Source organism: Pempheris klunzingeri, chromosome 12 (assembly GCF_042242105.1).
Source record: "Pempheris klunzingeri isolate RE-2024b chromosome 12, fPemKlu1.hap1, whole genome shotgun sequence".
Lineage (NCBI taxonomy): Eukaryota > Metazoa > Chordata > Actinopteri > Acropomatiformes > Pempheridae > Pempheris > Pempheris klunzingeri.
In genome coordinates, this window is record NC_092023.1 from 12,835,670 (window position 1) to 12,856,699 (window position 21,030).

Here is a 21,030-nt window from a genome sequence, read left to right on the forward strand (position 1 = left end):
CCTCCCGTTGACTCCATCCACCGAGCTCGTTTTATCTGAAGATTCTCAGACAATGCCTAGAGGATCCCGTTCCCTAATCTTCCTAAAAATCCCCCTTTCATCCCCACTGTTAAAGAATGTATGAAAGCCTGACACCGAGCTGGAGAAAAGAAAGGGGGGTGGTGGTGGTGGTTGTGCACATCTGGGAGTGAGGGTGGTGTCACTGTGCTGGACTGAGAGGGGTGGGAGGAAGACAGAAAGCGCAGCGGAGGCAGGAGCTCAGCATTGGTCGCTTGTGCAGAGTCCTTGCAAGTTGACTAATTAAATTGTTTTGCTGCTCAAACATTCAAATGGCCAAGGAGATTAAGGGCATGAGCGGGAATGGGAGTGTATATGTGTGTGTGTGTGGTGGGGGTGTTAATCTGTACTCTGACCCAGTTGAACCTTGGAGTCACACACACACACGCACACACACACACACACGCACACACACACACGCGCACACACACACACACGCACATACACACAAAACAAAAAAACTCAAATCCTTTGTTTTGTTCCCTCAAAGGCAAAAAAAGGCAATGGGTTTTAAAGGAGTGATCCCTAGATTTCTTTTCTTCCCCATAGGGAAGAACGGGCATTTGCTCCTGAAGTGAATCCAAGATGACCACAAACACATTCCACTGTGGTCTGATACAAAACCATTCGATTGAAAGTGAGTGCTCTTTTCGTAACCCTGACAACAACGACGAGAAAATGACCAAAGGCTTCAAAAAGGAACGCATCTTCTCTTGGCTGTGTCTATCTCTGTTGCCATGAGCTTAGCTTACGAATTGGGTCTGTGATTATGGATAAACAATAGTCGCAATCTCTCTGCTCTAAAATTTCAATCACAATTCAAATGGCGGACAAGCCTTCAGCATAGCTGGTCTGTACTTTCAAGTCTACTTTTTTGAAAAGATTCAGGAGGAGGAGAACATTTTTTATACCAGCAAAACACAACAGAGGAAAAGGAGTTGTACAGCGTAGCACCTGAAAAACAAAGCGTACATTGATTAAAGCCAACACCAAAACCTCTCTCCCTCCATCTTTCAGTCTGTGAACTGGGGAGGGTATTATAGTCTAAACACCTTTTCTTCTTTCGGTGCAGAAAGATTAGACTAGTTATCCCATTAAAGTTGGTAAAATGCCATTCTTGTGTCTTTAAGCTGTCGTAAAGGAGGTCAAGATGAGTCTGCCTGCGCTTACAAGGCAGGCAGGGATGTAATCTGCCCAAAGTTACAATAATTAATGTTAAGCTTCTTCAGCAATACGTTTGTGAAAGAACTGGCCCTGATAATATACTTAAAGCTCCACATGCTGTTTGTGTGACTGCAGCAAGACAAGGCAGGGATTCATGTGCACGCGTGTATATGCGAGTGCGAGAGTCCCGATGTCACTCACGCAGCCCAGCTTAAATCTTTTAGTCAAACTATAAACTGATGCTGCCACAATGCTGGATTAGGACGATGGGCATGGGAAAAAAGAGTGAGAGGTCGGCTCAGTTGATGCTGAGGAAATTTAAACATAACACATGATGCCTGCACCCCATCACCATTGGTGTTATGACTACAAGTAGAGGCTCTAGGCGAGATGTGAACGCATTACCAGCCTGGAACACAGCTTCAAAACAAGGAAAAGAAATTCAAAAGCAATCATGATTCCAGATTCCAAATTCACAATATGAGTGTAATATTTCTTCTTCTCTGTAATCCCTAATAATGGCAAAACACAAACAAACAATTTGATGAATCAAAATTTTCCTGCAGGCCTTAGTTTGGATGATGTAGAGCCACAGGTTGATGTTTAAGCCTTTTGCCTTCTGCAGTCCTCCACACAATCATACACCAAGTCAAGGCCAGCAGCCCCTTCCAATGTGAAGGCATTGACAGTCCGGTCTGTCCCTTTCTCAGATACTGAGGGGGATAGGCTGCATGTGTAAAGTACATTAAGCTCTTGCTGGATCCCTCCTTGTGCCATTCTCCTCTCGTCTACTTGCAGACACAAAGGCAGATTAAAGGAGAGCGCGCCATAAAAACCCTGTGTCAATCTTATCGGCTTCGAGTGCAATTTTTAAACATATGTTAATCTGGGAGAGCTAAAACTCATTCTCTCCTCTCTCTGCTTGTTTATCTCTTATCAAATGCGCAGTAGGTGAGAGGCAGCTTTGCGGTGCAGCTAAGTGCCATTATTTGGATAATTGCGTCCATTGTTGCAGGTTATATAGCTATTTGAAATGGGAGGTGTGTGTAAATAGGTGCAGGGGCCAGGTAGGGGGTGGTTGAGATGTATTCAAACAGGGGCCAGGGGATTTTCTGCAAAGGCTACATGACGCATTTGAATGCTTCTTCATACCCCAAGCTGAATTTTCAATAAGGAGGGTTTGATATATTTTTTTGTGTAACAACACCTTTAGAAAACTAACAATGCCAAGGTCAGAAGCATTACATAAATCAGTAGAAACACGCCAAAGTATTCCAATTTTTAGCACGGTAATAAAACACACATTAATGACACCATCAAAAGTTCAAGAAATTCAATCTGAGCAGAGCGCACTGTGTATAAAGGTTATATGGTATGTGAACAAAACATTTATACTATACCTTTAAGACAGCCATGTAATAATATTCAGTCAAAATGAATAATGTCTGTAATGAATACACAGCTTCTGTTGAAATGCACTAATATTCTTCTAATATAATCAATAAACTCCAATAATATTTGGTCTGTTGCAGGAGGTGAACATTCTCCTCATGTTGCATGTGTGAAGGACAGTGCTCCCAGTGGTGCAAGAATAACAAGTTCATTAGTCGAGGGGGGGTGCCGCAGGAATTCAAATTCCCCCCCGGCCCAGGCCTGGCCTCTGATTGGCTGGCTGTGTCGGCATGGCGAGACTCATTAGAGCCCAGCAGTAATTAAGAGTTGTTAGAAAGTGAATTCTCCAACCGCAGATTAGAAAATTAAACTATTTACTGATTACATATTAATAGAAGACAACAATGGCGCTTGCCATAAGCTTGGAAGGCAACCAAGGAATAAATCTGTGTACTTAATTACCATAAACAATGGGGGCATAGAAATGGAGTTTTATGCACACTCCCTCCTGTAATGTGTCTGATATCAGAAGACACTTGACAATTCTTGTTCAATTATCTCTATTATTTAATGTGCTGTGAACTGCCTCTGAGTAAATAAATTAACCACCCCAATTACTTGGGATTCATCTGGGGAGGGCCGCGGCGTAATAGAAAATGCCGCAGAAAGCTGCATTGTGCCCAAACCAGGGGAGAGAGGGGGAGGTGGAGAGATGAGTGGAAACGGAGGGAGAGCAGGGGTGAGAGAAAGGAGAAATAAAATAGATTGGCGGGGATAAAAAGGAACAGGGCAAATAAAAAGTGACGCAGAGAGGGTTGAGAAAGAATGTGTGTGAGATAAAAGGACAAATAACGGTGACATAAAATAACAGAATAAGTTATTTAAAACAGGAAGAATTTTAAAATTAAAGAGTTCGTGCCTCGTGTCAAACATTATACATTCATGCATAAGCAGAACGAGAGACTTTTAACTTCGAGAAGAGAAGGAAAAAAGGACGAGGGAATGACAAAGCAAAAAGCATGTGATATCAAAGAAGGGAATATGGAGGACCAGCAGAGCACAGTGGATCTTCCCAGGCTTTCTGCTGCTGGAGCAGAGAGATGAACAATCAGTCATGGGTCAGTCGGTCTGTCTGTTCACATCTGCCCATCAGTCCTGCAGCGCTGTGCGCTACCACAGCACCACTGCACACTGAGCTCACCCAAACTTACCTCAAGAGGTCTGAATCATATGATGATGTTCACTGCTATGACATCTAGCCTGCTTGGAAAGTCTGCTCTGAGTCTACGAAAGAACGGCACACAGTTCTGGGTATAATTTACACGCATACACATTGTTAAACAGATGGCTAGATGTACAACTGTTAATAAGGGAAGAGGCAATGAAGCACGTTTATACGATACTTCTGAATACACCAAAATCTAAAAGCACTGCAGAACTCTTAGAAGAAACTTTGTGTTATCCAGCCTTCCCTGCTCCTCTGCTTCTTAGTGCAAGCCCAGGTTCCTCTCAAGTCCCACATTTTCAGCTGCGGTCCTCATTATCTTCTCTTTTGTTGACATCACATCTGAACTCCAGCTCAATTAGAAGTGGAAAGTGGTGTCAAATTTTATTTCTGTCCAAGATTTGTCAGGTTCTTAAAAGGTCAGCTGCTGTCTCAAGTTGGTTTTACATAAACACATCCTTTGAATTGCTTAAGGAGAAACTGAAATTGAAGTTAACAGCAGAGTTAGTGAGAGGTTGTTTTTTATGCTGCTAAGAGGATGCAGTCCGGCTTCTCCTATGTTAATAAATGAAGAAGTGTGTGCTTATGTTTGAAGCAGGTTGTCATTGAAAAGAAGTCTGCATGCTCAGTCAGCTTCAAGCAGACAGAAACGAAGACAATGAGGATGTCAAAACATTGAAGTTGAGTTGAGACACACGATTCTGTTTCTACCGAGTTGTTTGATGTCGTTTCAATGCACAAGTAGCGCCAGTATTGACAAGCAGGTAAAGAAGTAAATAAGTTTGTGCTGTGCCAATGGTTAAGCACTTGAAGATTTCATTGTTGAGAGCACAGGAGAAAATAATGGTGTTTTAGTCATGGCTTACTTTGGGCAGAGGCACAAGAGTAGTGCGGGCATTCGATAAAGGTTGACGGTGGATTTCACAATCAGGTATCAGATCACAGAGGTGAGTAACAGGGGAGTGGTATGAGACACTTCACTTCACTTTGCGTACAAGCAAACATAAATACCACAAACATACTTGCATGCCAACAGCTTGCTGTAAATAAGCCTGTGAACTGTGCCAAAAAGACCCATCAGTTTTTATGGCTAATTGGTGACTGTTTATTGGCTTTGTTGCACTTTAATCAGGCTGGTTTATAGCGAGTTCATTATGATAGAGAGGCTCACAAAAAGGACTGCTTGACATTAAAAAATGTGGCTGGCAAAGTAAAAAATATCAACATTTGCTGGCAGCTGGTGGTAAGGCACCACTCAGATGTGATGGATCAATACCGGATGTTTTGCTTACAGCCAATCAGCCACAACTTCAATCAGACATTCTGGGTCCAGAGAAAAATATCTATCATCTATGACAGCCTATAGAAAGGTGACCTCAGTTGCTGAGGTGATAAAGGTTACTTTGGTTACCACCTGTCACTGGCACATCTCGCTCTGATGCCTCCAGACTTTGGCCTAAAGGCACAATCCATAACCTATTGGATGAGTCTCTGGGATAAGTGCTGCAAAATGAGATATGGAAACAGAAATGCACTTTGGGGAAGTGAGGAAGGTGGCAACTTTTTTTTCCTGTTACTTCAATGCAATGCCAGTGTAACTGGACGAACCACTGACCAAATGAGGCGAAATTAAGGAGTTTTATATTATATAATACACATCATATCACCCATATATTTTGCACTATGGACCAGTGGTTAGTGTGCTGACTTGTGGAAAAAAAAAAACACATTTTCTCCATTTCATTCCCTACTGATGTTATAAGGGGGTGAAAAGCAACCAAAGTGAATTTTTCTTTGTGATATCCTTTTATTATTTTGTCCTCGCTCTCGTGTCACCTTCTTCCTTTTCTAGTGAATCATATTTTTCAGGAGGGGGACTGCATATAAAGAGAAATCTTTATGGCTGAAGGTGTTTGGAAGTAAATAACCTGGCGTCTTGCTGGCTAGTGGCTGGTTTATCAGTGGGTGAAGAAGAAGGAAGAAATACAGCCCTTCAGATTGACACAATGGCATGCGCTCCGACAGGGGAAGAGGGCACAGAGGCAGGGAGGGAGGCGAAAAGGAGGAAGGCGAACACAACAAACGGAGGAGAGATAGTTTCGATATCAGGACCCAAATGGGATGAGGAAGGTGAGCGCAAATCCCACCGCCCCAGTTAGCTTTTCTAAAAACCTCCTCTTCTATCCTTCCTTGTGTTGCTTTTTTAGGGTTTTGGGGGATAAATCCACCAAGGTGGGCACTGATATATCAGAAAAAGCATGAGAGCTGCTACTAAATTACAAGGCAAATACTGTAGCTACACTTTCAGAACATTTACAAACACAAAAATTTTACACTTCCTGGAAGCATGTTTTTTTTTTTTTTTTTCTTCCAACAGCATTCTTGGGTGAGGAATGGGATGGTTTAGTGTCACAAATGGGATGCTATTCTCCAATTTCAGTTAGGGACTTAACGGAGCCAAGGCCCCTCTTTTGGCTCGGCACACTGTCTCATGTCTTAACAAGGCTTTACCCTCGGCCAAATCTTAAATAAAAACCTTCCGAATCTGGCTCCATGCGCCAAACCAGATTGCACTTTGTATGCGCGGGTGTGTAAGCATTTGTGTGTGTCTGTTGTGGATTTGTGAACTGTGTCAGTGCTCATGTTGTGTTGCCTCGTGTTTTTATATTTATTTATTTTATTTTATTTTTTTACATTTCTTTGCCTCTCCCTCTCTCCTCCCTTTAACTCACCCCCGTCTTTCCTTATACAGCATATCAATGAAGGCCAGATATGTACTAGGGGAAGGAGGGTGTATGTGTGTAGCCGTGCATGGCTGAGCGCACTGTTCAATAGTGTGGAGGCAGGCTGGCTGGGACTGCGGCTGGCAAACGGTTGCAGCGGAGACTTCGGCTGGGGCTCCGCTATCGCACCCAGTTATCGTTTCCCCCATGAAGGGCTCCCTTATCACCCCAGCCCAGAGAGGTCTCCCTTCTTCTCCCATCCCCGAGACACACTCCCCCTCTCTCCCTCCCAAACCACCCTTCCCCTCCCTTCTCCACCTCCTCCTCTTCCCTTACCCCCGCCATCCCCTCCCTTTCATATCCACCCAGCGCTCCGTCGTGCAACATTCAACCGAGAGGGAGGAGAGAGAGGGGGGGGGCTTCAAAGATTCTCTCTCACACAAACGCACACATAAACACACACACACAAACTCCCTGAGTGTACATGCGTGTGTATGTGCGTGCGAACGCTCAATTTGCCAAAACAGTTTTTCCAGTGTAATTGGGCTTGGGGTACCTGTGTCCATGAGATAGCGCAGCCTCTTCTCCACGCGAGCTGCTCGGGCGTCTATGTGCCTCTGCTCGCTCTCCAGTGCAGACAGCTCCCCAACCACATACTGACTGGTGTCTTTGAACGCCTTCTGTCAACCAGAGAGAGAGAGAGAGAGAGAGAGAGAGAGAGAGAGAGAGAGAGAAAGGGGGAGAGAAAGAGAGTGAGAGAATGTTATGAGAGAAAGGGAAGAGTAGTGCGATATAGCATTAAACAGAGACAGAAAAAAGGATAGGAAGAATAGAGAAATACAGAGATGGAATGAAGCAAAAGGGTAATAGGGAAAGAAGAAAAAGAGAAAAGAGAAAGAAAAAGAAATGAAAAGGGAGGATGTAAAGCAGAGGGAGGAGGAGAGTGGAAATGTGTGAACAGATGTGCGGCGCCTCTACAAATCTTAGAGAATATAAACAGAAAAGAGTTTACTTTCACAATAAATGATGCTACATGGAGCTAATGACTAACTGTTGCTGCATTGTTTGGCATTTCTGAATTCCTCCATTACACTGTCCACTTCATAGCAAAAAGAGCAGCAAAGCTTTAAATACTTAATCAGAATAGTATGAATGAAGACATATTGAAGTAAATCTTAAATCACACCAACACACACGTGAACACATGAATAAATCTCCTTAAATCGTACAGGTCTCTATTCACTGATATGTACGTGTATTGGTTTAGGCATTAGTTGTATGTGTTGTCTGTCTTGTTGATAAAAATGTGATATAATAATCAAATGCAGGTTCGGTAAAATAAGCAGCAGCCACATGAAACACGTCATCAAGGTAAGCAAGAAGTTTAATGTTACAGGTTATTACTGTACAGAAAACCAGCCCTGCCAGCCCTGCATCAAAGGCTTTGATCACGATCGATCACACTACACTGATGCAGTTAATCCCAACTGTGTTTACTGATTGATTAATCATTCAAATCCCCAATAGCACTTTGAACTTCAGATTATTGTCCAGTTATATCTCATACTGGTCACATCCAAGGCTCGATACACAATCAATACTAATATCCAGGGAGACTCCGTCCAATAGCCATCACTCACTGGGATTTGGACTTTTATCTTTGACTGTCAACTTTTCAATAGTGGACATCCCTGAAATAAATTCAAATCAAATATTTACAATCCCTATGTTTGACGTTCTGGCAGGTTTCCTGTTCTGAATATTTAAATGTAAAGAGATTGAGGAAACAGAGATTTAGAGAGACATTAGCATCAGCTGGAGAGGCTTTACTATACTGGGGAAATGTCACGTTAATCGTGTAACAAGTAGTTTAAACTTGTGTTCAGTCTTCAGTACTTATTTTTGGAGTGTTTGATCTTAACCTAAAACTAAAACTTACATTCAGCTTCTTATCCACAAACACACTGACATTTCAGTCTTTCTTTCAATTTCTCAAACACACAAGCCACTCCATGACTATACATACAAACACACAACCAACACTCCATAACCATGTGGACTTATACACACACTCCATTTCTGACCCCTCTTCACCTCTGTCTCCTGACTGCTTGCTATTCTCCAGAGAAACTCCTCTGAGTGAGGAAAATGTTTATTCAAATTCACTACTGAGGATGCATCCGAAAAAATATCTCCATTTTATTGCTGATGCACTTCATTTTTCTTAATGGGAAGGAGAACTAGTGAGCAGGAGAGAGAGAGAGAGAAAGTTTTTTTTTCATTCCACCCAAGCCAGCACTTTTTCCTGTACTCTTTCCAGCATATGAGTGTGTGCCTCTGTCTGGCTCTGTGCACGTGTGATTTTTGCATGTGTGTGTGTGCGTGCGTGTTGATTCCCAGCAGCCCCCCCCCCGTCCCTCCTCCCCCTTGTGCGCTCTCACTCTATCACCATATTTTTCCTTGGCAAATCAATTTTACACATGATCAGCCCACTCCCCTTGCCGCGCTCGGCCCAGCCGTAATTAAGAGGAGGGAAATTACCATATATATTATATTAATGCAAACATCATTCAGCAGGTAATTCTTGGCTGATCGGGATAATGGAAAGGTTGAACACCCATTAACCCTGGGGCCCAGGCGCTGGGAGGAGGAGGGTGTGTGTGTGTGTGTGTGTGTGTCTGTGTGCATGGAACTGGGGTGGTGGGTGCAGGGTCGAGGTAGTTGGGAAGAGAGATTCACCCCATGGTCTCCAGTGGCACACACACTCTCATACACACTTACTGAAATAATAGCTTTCTTATAGACACACTCTTTGTACACACAAGTTCAAACACAGGCCTGAGAAGAGAGACGGTGAGTGTGTGCGTGTGTGTGTGTATATACACTTGAAGGACACGTAGGCACACAACTTCTTTGCACACACACACCTCTAAATGGCAGAGCAGCTGATATCTACCATTGTTATAATTAAAATGGCAGTCTGTTAGATCAATACTTGGATGTCTGTGTGGAGAAGAGAGGACAGCAGAGAGAGAGGGGGGGGGGGGGGGGGAGTGCGTGTATGAGAGGATGAGGGGTGGACAAGGTGAAGAGGAGGAGGGAAACTTGAGCAATGAGGGAGCAGAGAGAAGAGCTCAGTGATAGATTTATCTAAGACAAGACAGGAGAGACAGAAAGAAAGCTGACTAACAGGAAATACAAAAAGGCCAAGGAGGAACAATTAAGGATACAACATCCCACCTCGCTGACAATCCCTGACACCCCTATTTCACCTTGTCAAGCTCACCATAAAGGCTTCATAAAGCTGAAGCTGCAGGCAAAGCAGACCAAAAGGACAGTGATGACCACAGCTGAGCAGAAACAAGAATCAAGAGTTGGGCCTATCACAGCACTAACGTATATCCTGCTAGGTCATTTGTATTTTCCTGATATAGACTATAGACCTCTGCAAAGAGAAGAGAGATTCAGTCGACAGAAAATGACAAACCTCTTCTTCAAATGGTCTGCGAATATCGAGCTCTGTCGGCGAACCTCTATCCTCCTCAGCCTTCCTCAGATCCTCAGGAACAGACTTCTGTCTCTTCACCTCTGGTGGGAGGAAGGGCGGGAAAGAGTTTTATTTTAGATGTGCAATTGATCTGGCAAAGCATATAAATGTTGTTTAGAGATGGATAACGGGGTGAGGTCGAAGTGCCCCTCTAGACCATCAATAAATGAACTGTTATCCCATGACATCATTCATTATTATTACTATTATTATTATTAGTTTGCATGCTCTGGCTTGAATAGGTGTACCAATATGATTTCAAAATGTCTGTGCATATCCCATCAGTTACCTGCTCTCAGGTGATAACTGAATGTATGGAAATGTTGCTGTGTGCAAACATACCTCCCTGGGTACACACCGTTTGCATTGTGTGTGTGTGTGTTGCCCTTGTCACCCACCTGGTCTGCTCTCCACATACTGGCTGAAGGACTTCAGTTGTGTTTTCCGGACTGCAGAATCCTTGTTGAAGACTACTGGGCTACGCAACCTTTCTGTCGCTCTGCGCAGCCGCTCTGCACGCAACTCCTCAGCGTTATTCTGTCAAGCACAGAGAGCATGCAAATTCAGCTTGGACGAGTACCTCTTACTGCTGATGCTATATGTCACAGGAGTACAATGGAGTTCATTCAACAGTGGTTATTTGTAATTATATTGACCAAGAAGTTGAGGCTGCAATATTTCTTGTGTTGCTCTAATAGTTTGGAACACATGAGACGGTTAGGTAAATATGCATTAAGGTAAATATTCTGAGCCTTAACCAACTTTAACACACCATCAAATCATGACATCAAGTCACAAACTGAATAAACAGACAGTTCAGTTCAGTTTTTTCTCAACATGTAAAGCCCAGATGTGACGAGATGGGAGACAGCAACTGATGAACACATGCACCTTGAAGAAGTGCACAGAGAGAGTTCAACTCCAAACAATGGCTGTTCTTAAAAAGCTAAAAGAATACTAAAGTAGACCCTCACACACAAATTGAGTAGTTGATTTAAGATCAAATTATTTACTTTAAAAAACAAACAATATCTGTGATAAGTCTGCTGCCTCTCCACGTCTTGTCTATTATTCTGTCAGCCTTTACCAGCTACTTAGATCGGCTCTCTGGCTTTTATTAGGCAGCTGCATTTCAGCATTTCACAGCTGCTCTGTGATTATTGTGATCAAACACACACACACACTAACACAGTAGACTTCCCCACAACAGCCATGTACACATGTGCATGCAAACTCACCTACTGACAGGCAATGAGAAAGGAAAGTAAAGGAATATTAGCTACATTGTAGTTTGCTTGTTTGCGTGAACACACACACCCCCCCGCATATACACACAGATACACACACACACACTCCCCTCACTCATGAGAGAGACAAAAAGGAGGCAATTAACTTGACTTTCAACAAAACCCCGAGCCAGAAAATATATTCAGATTATGCAAAATGCAAAAAAATGCTATTGTTTTCAAAGTGAACATGTGTTAAAAAGCTACACGCTCACTTCTCCCACTATCAAAAACGGCATGCAGAAATGCTTTATTACCAGGCCTCCAAATATGCCAAGCCGAGTGGAAAAGAAACCGACTCGGGCTAAGATTGACGTTGTGGCAACGTTAATAAGATGGCGAAACGTGTAATAAAGTCGACAATTAGGGCAAACATGTTCCACTGCTTGAGACGGCGGGAGATAGTCAAGCAGGGTGTGCAGAGCGAGGAGAGCTAATAGAGTCTGTGTAGGCGGGGAACAAGCTGTAGATGGGAAGTTGTTAGTTTAGCTTCAGATTATTGACTTTCAAAAACAATGTCAGCAATTAGTCTGTGCTCCTTCGTTTTGTCTATTAGTCTGTCGGCTTCTACCAGCCTCTTCAGACTGTATGCAAATGTTAAATTGAGGCAACTATATTTATGAAGCGCTACATACAAAATGCCCAATTAAACATTTTAAAACATAAGGCCAGGGCTTGCATGTGTGAGGGCCCTACTGTTTGTGCGTGTGCATGTAAACCTGAAGAGCAGCAATCTAGTAGAGAAGAGTGTAAATTTAAATGAATGACTATAAGAAATGTGAGCCGGAGAAAACAGAAAAATTGAGACTCAGTCCACCGTTACTCCAAAATAAAACTTAATTATATATTGTTCTGTGTCAAATTAATGTTTTGTTTCCACTAACATTAAGACTGCATCTTCAAATTTTAGCAGTCCCAAGTGTAAAGTACAGAAGTACAGGCCAAAGTTTTGGTCTTCCAGAGATTGGTGGGGCAAAACAAGTATCTTTATATGAATGTCTCATGTTATGTGCAATGCCAGTGCATGATAAACTACTTAACTTGTTACATAATTTAATGGTCTCTGGCCATTTTATTTCTAAGGCTGATGTGTTTAAGTTATCTTCGTCATCATCATTCTCTTTTTACAGTGATTACACAATCATTCCTAGGTACGTGGCAATGCATTCATTCAAAATGATTATTAGACACCTTTCATCAAAAGAATAGAAAAGTACCATCTGGAGTGTGTATTGTCGGTCACATACGTAGACCAACCAAAATTGGTTTAAAGTACAAAGTACTCATGATGCCATAAATTACTATGGACAGGAGTCCATCAAGTGGCTGCTTTTGTGAATATTTCATGTTTGTTTGCAGGAAAAGTGCAGCAACTACTGATAATTGGATGTCAAAGGATTTATTGGATTAATGTTGCTGTCCTTGTCATATTTTCAGGAGAAGGATTTTTTTTTTTTTTTTTACATTTTTGTGTGTTGAATTGTAAAAACTGCAAGCCCCTGCAATATCTACAGGGAACTGTTGATTTAGCAAAAGAGTAAATCCCTGGGGAGACTGATTAGGACACTGAGGCTGCTGTCTACCCAATTATTACTTATTGTTTAACTGTTGTGAATATGACATGTTCACTGGAATACAGCCAGAGGTTAAGCAGCACTACTTGAAATATAAACTGCTGCAACATTACAAATAGACAAGACTCCTCACATGGACAAACCAACATGATAATGATGATGAAGAGAACAACTCTACTGTCCTTCAACACCCTCTTAAAAACTAACTATATAGGGTCTCTCTCTCTCTCTCTCACACACACACATACACACACACACACTCACACAGAGAACACCTGCCCACTTGGCTACCCCCGTTAAAACTCTGGGACAAGCTGATATTGGGGTGCCCCCTCCCTCCTTACTCCCTTTCTTTCACCCTGCCTCTTTATCTCTTATCGCTGCTATCATCGCCGTGGCAGTGGTGACTCAGTGCTTTCAGTGTGCGAGTCTGTGAATGTGCATGCAGGGGGCTGCGTGACTAACGTTGCAGTCTGCTGAGCGTCGCATGCCCTTATCGTGAGCTACCAAGGCTGCGCATATACACAATCATTAATGAGAGGGAGAAAGTGTGTGTGTGTGAGTGATGTTTCTGCAGGTCGTTCCACCCGCCTGAAGGACTTTTGGGACGCCCAATCCTCTTGGGACAAGATGGTTGATCCTTTTTTTAAAGGACAGAGGAAACAAACTCATACAGCTGCACGTACACACACAAGACATAACTTTACTTTAGTATATGAGGTTTGTGCTATTTCACATTTATTGGTGACAATAAATAGCTACAACATAGAGTTACATTAGAGAAGCACTTGAGATCAAATAATGGCCAAATATACCAATAGGGTTTCAAACTTAAATTGACTTCCAAGAAAAATGAGTCCTTGTGTGGAAGCAATACTCACAGCAATAGAGTTAAACCTAAAATAAAATGGTCTAATATGGAAAACGTAGTGGTAGTTTGAGCTACTGTGACAAAAGAAAATGTATACAGTAGTTATTGTACCTCTAGCTGTTATCTTCAATTTCAAAGCAAATTACTGTTTGAATAGTACATGAAATAGAGCTGTCTCAGACATAAAAATCTTACCTGTTGCACCTTCAGTCCTAAAATGCAACAGCTAGTCAGCTCCTGTGCAGACCATACATATTAATAACATAGTAGTAATAACTGGTTTATTAGATGTCATCAACTAGCTAATATTTTGATACTATTCTAAATAGAAACCCAAACAAATGCACCACTAACAAAATCTCTAATTCTACCTTAAAAATGTTTAGAAATTCTACTGAATTCTGTTGAAATGGCCAGTTGTGTGTTGAGATTGCGGTGAAGCTGCTGACTGTTGACTCAGTAGAGGTTTGTATTTCATTGGAATCAAAAGTCAAATATCAGGTAGAATACAGTGCTGAATACACAGACTTTTGGGAAAGGGGGTTTGGATAGAGTTAAGTCAACCAAATGATGACTCTGCTTCTGTGAGGGTCACATGGTAATAGGCACACATACACACTCCTTTGGCCATAAAGGACTAAGCCTTTTAGGCTTTGAACACAAGAGGGTGTTTATGTGAATCGATGATCAAAGACATCCCGTACTGCCATAAACACGCAGGGATTCACTTGTACTGACAGCCACACATATACACACACACACTCTCACCTTATTCCACTTGACATTCAAAGTCAATTAAACAGATGTTAAGACCAGCTGACGACTACTTCACTCAATATTCACATCAGAATATACAGACACATGCAGCAGCAGCAGCAACAACGACAACCCCCCAATCCACACACACACACACACACACACACACACACACAAAACAACTGTCTGAAAAGGTCATAGTCAATAGAGGGGGACTGCTACATGTTATGTAGAGCATTATGATGTCAGTGTGTGCGTGTCTCATGGCTTCAGACAGACTTATATGGACACAAGAGGGATAAACAATGGTCTTACATGAAGTGGTCCAACTGACTGATGTGCACACAGGGTCAGCTAGTTGACACCCAGGGTCAATCGGACCTGATTGATTGGACTGACCCTTTGATGGTGTTGGTGAGCGGGGGCAGTAACAGACAGAAAGAGAGAGAGAGAGAGAGAAACACAGAGAGAGAGAGACAGAGAGAGATAAAAGGAAAAGGATAGAAAAGAAGAAAAATATATATACCCGGGGTGTGTTTTGAGGTGAATGTGTGCGTACCTCCAGTCCTTCTGCAGGACTGAGTGGGGAGGTGGTGGAGGCAGTGGGTGAGGATGAGGAGGAGGTGGAGGACGGGGATGAAGGGGAGGTGACTCTTCTTGGGTTGACCTCCACCAGCTTCTTCAGCTTCAGGTCCACATGCTTACTGTTTGTACCTGGAGAGAGACGGAGACCAAGAGGACCATGAGAACAAACAGGGTAACTATGCGTCAAAAATACAGCAAAACATAAAAGTGTAAAACAAAACACTTTAAATTAAAGACATTTGAACTGAACAAAAGCACCAAATGTCACACACACACAGACCAGCACTCATCCAAAGTTAAAAAGACGAGAGGCGAGACAACTTTGCATTCTTGTACACACACACACTTGGGCAAAGCGATTGATAAGGAACATACACACACAAACACATGAGTGGGAAGAGATATACGGTACACCGTATATATATGATGTGTGAGAACGATAGAGATCTGGACAGACTCGGCAGCCTTAAGTCCTGTTTGTACTGCAGAGAGCTGTTGAGGTACTGGGTGGATATTACTGGGACTATCACCATGGTAACCACAGGGCATGATGGAGGGAATGAGAAAACCAGAGAAAGGCAGGCGAAGGGACCATGTTTCACTTTTGTGTGTTTGTTCTCTCACACTCACTTCCTCAAGATTTCATAATATTTAGTCTTAGTCTTCATTGGGAAAAATTGAGTGAAACCAATTGTTTGAAATACAGCAGTATAATGCAACAATCTACAAAATGACCGTAAACCTTAATGAACACCTATCCAAAACAGTTTCAACAAAATAATGAACATTATAACCTTCATGAAGCAGGACTGTTATATCTGACTACATTAGGTTCAGTTAGGTGTATGTGATAAACAGGAAACTGTGTGTGTTTTGTTAAAACCATGAGCAGCATTGCACAAAATTGAATTTTGTTGTTGATTTGAGGTTAAACACATACCTCAAAATAACAGCTGATGACGGAGTTTTATTTTTACATACATGCTGAAATAAAGGTCCCTTCTGACAATTTTCTTCTTCCCCTTATCAAAAACCTTTGCTAGGGAGGCTGTGGGGTAGTGCATCACGTTCACTAATTGGAAGAATCAGCAGTTCGATTACCGACTCCTCCAGGCCAAATGTTGAAGGTGTGCCTCGCCGTCTGACTGATTTTTAGCCCATCGGTGTATAAATAGTGTGAATGTAGTGTTATAGTGCTTTGAGTGGTCATAATGATTAGAAAGGCGCTATAGAAGTACAGTTCATTTACCATTATGACCAGAAAGTTAAATAAAAAACCTCTCTAAAAAGGTTTCAACAGCTTCCTCAACTACCTCCCTCCTCTCATCTCATCTATCAAACCTAACCTCCCTTCCTTTACCTCATCCATCCCTAATTTGTTTGTTTTATTCTTTCTTCCTCCTTTCTCCTTCATGCCTGCTCCCTCAGTCTCTCTCCCTCTCCCTCTCCCTGCCTTCCAGTAGCTGCGTACAGCTTTATTTTCCAGGGACTGGTAACCACAGCTCCCCTGCCAGGACAGACCACTGCACTGAAGAAGATGAAAGAACAGGAGGGCAACCGTTTCATGTGTCACCTCCCTCTGTGACACACACACACATCCCATGATGCATGCATACAGATGCCAAACATAGACACACTCTCTTGAACTTTGTCACAAACACACACACAAAGACATGCAGAGAAACAGGGTCGTATACAGTTACGGTATACGCCAAATTACAAATGCCCCATATATAAAGAGGATGAGGATCTGGGCTGCAAGAAAGCGATGACAAAAACTGAACATTTAGGGGGAAAACATTTACAGGAAGAAGTGTGGCATCAGCTACTTCAGTGTTACAACTGCCACTATCCGTTTCTTTCAAGACTAAATAAAAATAACCACCAACAAAAAACAAAAAAGAGAAACAAGCTGAAACCAAATAGTGCAGAGATACTGCACTTCAAAGCTGGAGGAAGCATTTGTCCATTTTCATGTTTGTTTCTTCTGGTACCTCACTGTACTCTCACCTATCTCACATCGGCAGGAAATTGAGGAAGCAAATAAAACAAATTAAATGCAAAACAAAGTAATTAGTTTACCTCTGAAGATTTAAGCAAATGCTTTCCTGAAGATATGATTTTATTTTTTTGTCTGGGGAGCACTTTTCTGAGTTTATTAATTACTACTTAACAAAGTTTCTAATGAAAGAAAAATGGGGGAAAAAAACAGCACCAACAACAACATGTCAGAACAAATGTATACTCCAAGTTAGCTCCTTCTATGTAAAAACACCAATGAGCGTGGAGCCTGCAGGATGCAGGGGTCAGAGGGGCAAATAAATAGAGGATAATTCATGATGATGCATTGAAAGATAGACAGCATGCACTTAAATGAGTGACTGAATGAGAAAACAAGGCAGAGTGTCTGAATGGGGGGGGGGACCCCAAAACATTGCCACTTAAGTGCTGTGTGGATGTGAAAAACCATAACACAACAACTTGTCAGGATTGCTTTTAGGTCCTTTTAGGTTTACTGTATCACTGTATTGTTGCTTTTTTGTCTTTGGGAAGTAAACTTTGCAGGATCTTCATCAGAGTCAAATACCTTTTTTCATATGCGTCATGTGTGAAAGTGTTTTAGATTATTCACATGTGAGTAAATGAAAGAGTGAGTGAGACAGAGGATTAGAGAATATGATGTATGAGAAAAAGATGAGAAAGTGACCCCTGAATATAAGTAGCAAAAGCATTGAAGACGGCACAGGCAGGTGAATGAGTTAGTTAGAAAAAAGGCAAACAAAACATGCAACCATGCAGCACCACACAGCTTCAGCCAGTGAGTTTACCCAGAGAAGTTAGCTCAGAGCTGGGGTTAGTAAGCTCCAGGGGCCCCTGGGTGCTGGAGGTGGCTGGAAGAGGGACCTCCAGCGGCAGTGGGTTAGTAACCAGCGCAGACGCAGATGAGGCAGCAGCAACAGTATCATCATCATCACCACCACCACCACCAAAATGGAGCTGCTCCTCCACAGCCCCCTCTTCCTCCTCATCCTCACCCCTTCCACCATCATCCTCATGATGACCTCTCACTCCATCGAAAACATCTGCGGGTACGGAGTAGTACGGAAGGAAAGACAAAGGGAAGGAAATATGAAAGGGGGTGAGTCAGGGAGGCAAGGAAGGAAAGGGAGAAAGGGGAGGAAAGGAATAAAAGGCCAAAACGAAGACACGTGGAGGAGTACAGAGAAAAAAAAATCTTGGTTAGTTTATGTTAACAGTAATCTGTAGTTAAGAGTGACCTGATTCAATTGTCCGCGACTTAAACCCGTCAAAACGTATAATCCACCATAATATGTCATAACATGTCTCCCCTCTGTCCTCTTAAAGACAACAGTACACTTGATGGGATGGTGATCGTCAACTAGATTCATATTATTTAGTGCACTCTTTAGAACTAGGGGACTTGTGCAGAATTATTGCCTTTAAGTTTGTGCAACTAATGAATAAATCATTAAACATCTGACCAAATTCATGGTATGTCAGGGCACCAGACTCCATCTGAGTGACAAAAAGGGACTTTGATTGATTCGTGTCTGTCTGTTTAGGTTTTTTTTCCACACAAATCTCTGACACACAAAGCGAAACTGAGACCTCTGTTTAATTCCCCTCATTCAAAGATCTGTTGCCTGCCTTTCTTGTTCCAGATAAAAGAGGTAGGGCAAACAAAAACCACAAAAACATGAAAGCACATATTCCATTAAGTCTCCTGAGGGGCTCAATAGAAACAACAGTGTCTCCACATACTCCATGTTAGAAGAAACTCAAATGGAGACCTGAGCAGCTCTAGCTGCATGGATAACCCACTATGGATTAAAACAAAACAATCAGTAAACAGCGTCTGACAATTCAAGCTCCCTCCTCTGCTATTTACTACTTCGTGGGTAGAAAGCCCGAGAACAAAGAGAGGGAGAGAGAATCAAAATAACACCATTTCCTGTTTTTTTTCCCTTTTATTTCTAATTTGCTAGCTACGATGCGGAGCGTGCTCGCAAGCGTTGTTCCTGCGTGGCTGGCTGTGGCCTAATTAATGGGAGGCCATGGTGATGGAGTTTGGAAAGTTTCTTTGCGCACAGACACTTGGAGGGGGCAGCCCAAGCTGCATTAAAGGACCGTGAATGGTGTTGAGGGGAGAGAGGGGGAGAGAAAGAGAGTGTGGGGGCTAGGATTAGCCGTTCTGCTCGGCAGGCCTTGTGTATCACAGCCAACAGCATTTCTCTCTTCTCCTCACCTCCTCCTCCTCCTCCTCCTCCTCCTCTCTTGTTCCGTTCTTTCCTCCAACTCCATTTTTAATGAGATCAACAATTAGTACAATTCAGAAAAGCTGAAAGAGCAAATAAATCAAGTGCTACCCTCCCTCTGCCTCGCTGTCTTTCTCCTGTCGCTTTACCTAACAAGTCACTGATCTCACTTCTTGTTGTTTCGGATTTAATAGTTTTCGTTTTGTTTGCTCATCCCTTTTTTCTCAACTTAAAAAAGGAACCCAGCGCCCCACTCAGGCTACTGTTTCTTCTGACCTACCCACTAATCCTTCTTACTGTCTTTCTGTACGTTATCTTGTCAGTAGAGCGGCAACGATTAGTTGATTAACCAATTACTTGATTGCCAGAAGAATAATTGGCAACTAGTTTGATCATCGATTAATCCTTTAAGCCATTTTTCAAGTAAAAATGGCAAATGTTCCCTTACTCTGACTTCTGAATTATGAAGATTTTCTGCTTTTCTCTGTCTTATCCCATAGTATGTCATGAACTGATTATTTTTGAGTTTCTGAGTAAGACATCACCGTCGACATTAGGATACTGAAATGAGTTTTTTGATACTTTTAACCTCTTTCTGACTCTTTATTAAGGAAACAACTGATCGAGAAAATAATTAGAAAATTAACTGATGATAAAAACAATCGTTGGTAGCAGCCCTACTTGTCATTTAAACCTCACTCTTTCATCCCCTCCAATCTCTCCACTCCAAACCAACCACAGGCCGCGTCTCAATGTTCAGCCAACTCTCCATTTCTTCTTATTCATCAGCTGAACCCACATTCTGCTTTCCTTCATCCCTACTTTTAAATTATCAGCGGGCTTCTTTTCTCCTTCTCCTTGATAGCAATTACACTTCTCATATTGCTTTATCAACTTCTCACACTCTTCGTCCTCACCTGTCTACACTCTCACCTTTCATTTGCATGCAGTGCACCTGATCCACCTGAGCAATACAACCAAACGAAGGGTGTAATGTAGAGGAATCTGAAACAAATGACTACAGAGTCCTAATAATGGTCATTATCATAATAACCCCAATTTCAAGGAAATGGAAAGCAGTGGGAAATGTGCATGGCAGCATTTGCTACCCCTGCAAGCCATTATTAGAAGTGTTTGGTATTTTGAGCATAATTTGCCCGCACAATGTGTTGTGTTGATTAACAATTACTGGGCGTACGAGACGAGGGAGGAGTCGCTGGGTAAATTGCTGTTCTGGATATGAGGGTGAAGCATTTTAGACCTGCAGCCTTTGTCAAATGACATTTTGTTTTTCTCTGAGGATTAGGCAGAACCCCTTTAGAGAGCATAATGGAAATGTGTGAGTCATGGCATGTGTGGATGAAGAAAGTGAGTGTATGTCAAAAGCATGCTTGTGTGACTTTTCTTTTGTATTATAGTTAATGAGTATTAGTGAGATCTATCAGTGTAAGCAAGTATGTGTCTTAATATAAAGACCTTTTAATCACACTCTGAAAGGATGCTCATAAAAACACTGTGTGACCATAAAGGTTATGTGTTTAAAAGTCTTTATGTTTGGTTCTGCTGAGGTGTG

The 21,030-nt window shown here is 42.2% G+C and overlaps 1 protein-coding gene across 3 annotated transcripts in view; it reads right to left on the reverse strand.

The window, feature by feature from the left end:
* The window catches only part of ehbp1 (EH domain binding protein 1), a 142,085-nt gene that overhangs the window by 26,398 nt on the left and 94,657 nt on the right, over window positions 1-21,030 (reverse strand). The window contains exons 17-21 of one of the 3 annotated variants that reach the window (XM_070841364.1): window positions 18,009-18,263; window positions 15,155-15,309; window positions 10,507-10,645; window positions 10,049-10,149; window positions 7,118-7,238 (exon numbers count right to left, since the gene is read on the reverse strand). In XM_070841364.1, the coding sequence (XP_070697465.1) occupies window positions 7,118-7,238; window positions 10,049-10,149; window positions 10,507-10,645; window positions 15,155-15,309; window positions 18,009-18,263 (771 nt within the window). Of the gene's footprint in view, window positions 1-7,117; window positions 7,242-10,048; window positions 10,150-10,506; window positions 10,646-15,154; window positions 15,310-18,008; window positions 18,264-21,030 lie in introns of all 3 variants that reach the window. The other 2 variants (XM_070841363.1, XM_070841365.1) reach the window with 2 other exon arrangements.